This window comes from Micropterus dolomieu, linkage group LG22 (assembly GCF_021292245.1).
Source record: "Micropterus dolomieu isolate WLL.071019.BEF.003 ecotype Adirondacks linkage group LG22, ASM2129224v1, whole genome shotgun sequence".
Taxonomy (NCBI): domain Eukaryota; kingdom Metazoa; phylum Chordata; class Actinopteri; order Centrarchiformes; family Centrarchidae; genus Micropterus; species Micropterus dolomieu.
The window spans coordinates 2,595,945-2,601,887 of record NC_060171.1 but is presented as its reverse complement, the minus strand read 5'-3'; the positions used below and the strand labels follow the sequence as shown (position 1 = coordinate 2,601,887).

Genomic DNA, 5,943 nt, shown 5'->3' with positions numbered 1-5,943 from the left:
CATTGAACATTTGGGACATTCAGCTGTTTTTCACTCAGATCTTAAGTAAAAGTAATAATACTTCTGTGAAATACTCTCTTACAAGCTGACAGTCTCACCCTGCCTTACCTGTAATCATGTGTTGATAATACATTTTGTATTAATAATCAGAACGTTAGTGACTCTGGCTGATTTTCCTCTGAGGTGTAACTATTGGGCTACAGAAAATGGAGTATATGTACTCTGGTGGCCACCTGTGTACTTCAAGACAATCCAACTGTCGTGCGTCTTCGTCATCAGGCGTGCAGCGTTAAACCCCTTTCCTGTGTTTACTTATTCAGGCTCAAGGCTCAGGCTTCAGGGGACACGTCCTCAGTTTAAACCAGTTTGTCCGTCACTGAGCTTCATCTCAAATGTCTCCTCACAGAGTCCGGCCATACGTTTGGAGCTCGAGGAGACCGGTAGTCAGGTCTGCACTGACCTCCAGTCAGAGCCGCCACGACCGGAGCCCCCTGCTATCCAGGTGAGAAAAAATATTCATGTATTTATGTATCATAAAATCTGTGCTAGTCGACACGTTTGCACAGCAGAGATGCAGTAAGCAGGAGTTGTTTACATTCAAATGACAAAGAGGCAGCTGCTGCTTCCATGAAGGAATCTCAGAAACAGAATCAGGTACATTTTCACATATTTTAACTTACATGAACCTAAATATATAAATCTAAGTATAGAAAAAGTTAAAAAATGTACACGGATGTCTACTTCAGAATACTAATTGACAGCGCTGTCCATGGTTTCTGGGTTCTACACTGAATAGTACCATAAGATAAAAAAATCAAACAACGGTGAGACTTCATATCGGGAGAATAATCTTGCAGAGTGGAGCTCAGAGAACAACCTGCTGCTCAACGTCAGCAAAACGAAGGAGTCAAAGACTCTCCTGACTCCATCAGTGGAGCTTCTCCCCCCCCCCAAGCTTTTAAACCCGAATCCATCCTCAGCTCTGCTCCACTCAATCTACTTTATTTCTGTTTACCATTTTATGATTCTGCTGGGCAGCAGAAGGATTCACAAACTTAACTTCTCTTTACAACCTGTTGTAAACCTACCCAGCCTCAGCCCTGCGGTGGAAGAAGTACTCAGCTCTTGTACTTCAGTGTAGAAATACTCTGTTACAAGTAAAAGTCCTCCATTAAAAAAAAAAACAAGCATTATCATCAAAATAAACTCCGTCTGCAGAGCGGCCCATTTCAGAACAACATACTGGTTTATATTTATTGATGCATTAAAGTTTCACTCATCATGATTTTATTTTTATTAATAATCAGTATCTGCAAAGTAACTAAAGCTTTAAAATAACTGTGGTGGAGTGAAGCAGTCTCACAGAGGAGAGTACAGAGGACTGACACAGATCTTTGTGGACTGGTGTCAGCGAAATCACCTCCTGATCAACGCGGGGAAGACAAAGGAGACGGTGGTCGATTTTCGCAGACGGCGGTCTGCCCTCCCCCCGTCCGGTGAACATCCAGGGAATGGTCATTGAGAGAGTGGCCACTTATAAGTACCTGGGTGTTCACCTGGACTCACAACACAGATGCTCGGTACAAGAGGGGTCAGAGCAGGCTGTACTTCCTGAGGAGACTGAGGTCCTTTGGAGTGACAGGGCCCCTCCTAAAGACTTTTTATGACTCTGTGGTCACATCAGCGATCCTCTACGCTGCGGTCTGCTGGAGCAGCAGCATCACTGAGAGGGACAGAAAAAAGTTGGACAAGGTGATCAAGAAAACCAGCTCTGTCCTGGGCTGTCCTCTGGACTCAGTGAGGGAGGTGGGAGACAGAAGGGTCCTGGCTAAACTGACAGCTATGCTGGACCATGAGTCGCTCCCCCTGCACTGCACCCTGCCAGCCCTGGAGAGCAGTTTCAGTGACAGGCTGCTCAGATCTTTCCTTCCAGCGGCCGTCAGACTGTAAAATGAACACTGCTGACCTTGGCAATATATCCCACGTGCCATTATTACATCTGTGCATAATTTTCATTTGTGCAATTTTACTAATTCATGTGCAATTATTGTAAAATACAGTTTGCTATATCTGACTTATGTGCATTGCCCTTCTACAACACTTTCATATTACCAGTATTTATTCATGCCGCAGGAGACTGTACAGTCTGTTTAGTCTTATTTAATGTACAGTTGTTTTTATTTACTGTAAGAACGGTACTTTCTTGTCTGACACTTGTTTATGCTACTTTGTACACTTATCTATCTCTGCTCTTGTCTTTGCTGTTGCAAACCGCAATTTCCCCACTGTGGGGACAAATAAAGGTTTTCTTATCTTAAGCAGAGGCACAACTGCTCTCCACGGGTGTGGCTCCTCTGGCCGCTCGTTTACTCTGCTTTTAATTTGTGTTTCCTGTTTCCCTGTAAACAGGAAGTGATGTCGGGATGTGGGCGCGGCGGCTTTGAGGCCGAGCGGCAGAACAAACAGAGTCCGGACGAGCCTCTGCTGATCCACGGCCTGAGCGTGCAGCGTTACAGAGAAATCTACAACTCCGTGCTGCCGCCGTCTGTCCTCGCCGCTCTGTCCTCGTCAAAACAGGCTGTAAGACCCGCCCCTCCAGCAGGAAGCGGATTGTTACTCTCACACCTGTGACTCTTTATCACCGCTTCACACACAAACACTCAGCTCCACGCTGATAAACGCTTCTGTCGTTGTGTGTGTGTTGTGTTTGACCTTTGACCCGAGCTGTGTTGACCTTTGTGGGCACAGCCAATCAGTGCTGACCGCCGCTCGACCTTCCAGAAGGAGGAAAAACTACAGAAGTGCACAAGCGTAGCATTTTAGCTAAGGTGTTTGAGCGCAGGTCAAAGGTCAGCACGTCACGTGTGTGTTTCAGTTTAACGTCAGACACAATTAAAGGCTGATGTCGTCTCGTTTGAAGGACTACGTCTCGCAGGTCCTGGAGCTGAAGCAGCGTCTGTGGACGCAGCTGAGTCGACCTCGGCTGGTGGAGACGCTCAGGGAGGACGGACGGGTGGAGGTCATGGAGATATTTGACCTGACTTAAGATGGCGTGGAGAGAAACCTGCATGTAGAAACTTCTAAATAAATCTGTTCTCTGTTTCTATTGGCTGCATGTAGCTGTATATTATACGGGTTACTGTCTTTGTACATGAGTTGTTTTGAAGAAACTTCTGATTGTTTTTCTCCCTCATCATTATGAATACGTGTAGAACCGGTTCTGGTCTGGAGTCAGTCCTGCTACCCCTGTGTGTTTACCTGGGGCTCTCAGCCTGAGCACCTGGGGGAGAAATCCTTCATGTTCAGACCACCAACAGGTCTGTCCGCCTGACTTCCTGTCTGCAGCTCTCAGCCCGTTGGTTCCTCCTGAAGACGTCTCACCTCACAGACATGTAGTTGATATCTTTCACGGCTTATTGGCGGCAAACTGAAGAAGTGTGAAATAAAAATATAAATACAGAGAAGGTAAATAATAATAACAAATGTAGAGTCGCAGTTAAACAATAAAAATGTAGAACTGACGAAGCGATCAGAAACAGCAGGCCTGGTTCTAAACTACCGACCAGCACTGAAGCTCACTGATGGACTCGTTGTATCTGTTTAAATTTGTGAGGCGGACTTTGTCTCGACCAGGACCTGATCCTCCACAGACCAGCCCTGCAGTCCTGTAACTGCCTGTCCCATCTGTACCACTCGACCGACGGACAGCTGGAAGTTTGCGGGTTTGTCGGAGACAGCGGAGACATCATGAAGTCACAAATGTGGATTAGAACTCCTGACCGCAGTCTCAAGATTCAGGGTCTTTGTTGGTACTCAGAAGACAGAATTTGGGTGTTATTAAAGTTTTAGAGCTGAGCTGTAGACCTGGGCTGGGAGGCGGACTCGCTCCCTGGGCTCGGAGCTGAGAGCCTCAGACAGGAAGTAAGTCGGCACTCTGCGGCTGAGCCTGTTCACCCTGCTGCCTTCTGGGAAGAGATGTAGAAGTTTCTGCTGCCGCGCCACCAGACTCCAGAGCAGCTCCGCCCCCCCAAGCTATCAGACTCTTAAGCTCAAACTCACCCTCAGCTCTGCTCCCCTGATCATAGTTTCTGTTTTGCTTCTATATTAATGTAGGGAGAAACTCAATTTCACTCTATAACCCGACAAAATAAATCTACCTACCTACATGAGACTTTCTGTGAGTCCGCATCTCTGCAGTCTTTGCCTGAGGGAATTACCCACAGTTCACAGCGTTGTGATGTTAAACGCGGGTCACCAGGGGAAGCCGGAGGCGTTAAAAAAGGGAAACAAACATGGAGGAGCAACGACAAGAAAAAAGAAGTTTACATGTGAGTGTGCGATGCGTTTTGGATAAAAACCGGTTCACTGATTATCACAGTTTACTCTGCAGGAGCCTGGAACACGTTCAGGTCCAACAGGCTCAGATCCTTCAGAACCAGGTGAGCCGAGTCTGGGAGGGATCAGGGGCAGATGGTGTGCTGGGGTGGACAAAATAACAGAAACACCTGGCAGAATGGCCCAGTCCTGACCAGCAGCAGGTGAATCAAGACTGAAACATCAGAACTTCATCAATTCATTTATTCACAAGTGCGACGTCAGATGGACTTTACAACAACGTTACACACAAAGAACAATAAACCGGCCAATCACAGGTGGAGGGGGGGGGGGGGGGGTTGATGCATCACTGATCAGAGGTCGGAGGCGGAGCAGGCTTCAGATGCCCATGTAGGTGTTCATCTTCCCCAGAGCGTCACACACGGTGGTGAGGTCGCTGCGCAGGTCCTGCACCACGTTCTCGATGCTGCGGGTGTCTTTGAGCAGGTCGATGCTCTGAGTGTACGGGTTGTAGTACACCGAGAACGGCCTCTTGATCGACTTCGCAAACTCCCTGTGGAGAGAAAACAAACACGGTTTAATTATCACGACTCCCCTTCTCTCCCAAGTCCAAGTCCAGGTGCCTTCAGGGGAACATGAGGAAGAAAGCAGCTAGATGACGCTGAGAGGACGTCTCTGCCGGTTTTACGTCTCTGACCTGCGTCTGAAGATCGTTTGCAGTGTTAGGAGGACGTTAAAGGTTTAATTACTCTTCCCAGTAATGTTCAGGTGAGCTCATCTTTCTGCTTAACGCTCTGTAGCGTGCGGCCTGTTCTCTTCTCCAGAGGTTCCTCAGGTGGTTCTCTCTCTGCCCTCCTAGCAGCTCGTCCAGCTTGTGAGGTGAAACCTCTACAGATGGTTCTGAGCTCGGCAGCCCGTCTGGTTTCTGATCAGCCCAAAAGGACTCATGTCCCTGCATTACTCAGTGACCTCCACTGGCTTCCCGGGGCCTCCAGAATCTAATCCAAGTCCCTGATGCTTCATACTGGGTCTGCACCATCTACCTAAACTCCATAATCCACGCGTGGGACTGCTCGTTGTTTACCTCATCTTCTCCTTGGCCTCCTCGAAGCTGTCGGAGACGAAGTAAACGTCCTGGAAGGTGGTGATGAGACACTCCTGGTTACAGGTCGTCCTCGGGTCAAACATCTTCACACAGGCCTTGTCCGACAGGGCATGCTGGGAAAAAAAAGATTAGGATCAGAAGAAGAAGAGAACTTATTAATCCCTGTATGGGAAATTCAGTTTTTATCGTTATAAACATTCATCTTCTTTTAATTTATCAACTTTCAGGATCATTTTCAGCTCCAGCATGTTTTCATACATTTATTTTACCGTGTACTTTGATTGGCAGGATTTTATTTCACTTTTAAATAAAGTTTATGATTTTTATTATTATTGTTTCAGCCATTTTTTTGCTTCTTTCTGGTTTATATCTCGCTGAACTGAATCTCTTTGGGTTTTAAACAGCTCAGATAATAATAATAATAATAATGATAATAATAATAATAATAATAATCTTTCACCAGAGCAAAAGGAGAAAGAAACTTAAACTTACTAAAATACAGT

The 5,943-nt window shown here is 46.6% G+C and overlaps 1 protein-coding gene across 1 annotated transcript; it reads right to left on the bottom strand.

Annotated features, from left to right (window-relative positions):
- Positions 1 to 4,570: 4,570 nt before the first annotated feature.
- Positions 4,571 to 5,654, bottom strand: LOC123961829 (tryptophan 5-hydroxylase 2-like). Its single transcript, XM_046037556.1, has 2 exons — positions 5,420 to 5,654; positions 4,571 to 4,888 (listed from the first exon to the last, which is right to left on the bottom strand). Exons 1-2 carry the CDS (start codon positions 5,521 to 5,523, stop codon positions 4,714 to 4,716), a joined length of 279 nt encoding a protein of 92 aa, XP_045893512.1. The 5' UTR covers positions 5,524 to 5,654; the 3' UTR covers positions 4,571 to 4,713.
- Positions 5,655 to 5,943: the final 289 nt, after the last annotated feature.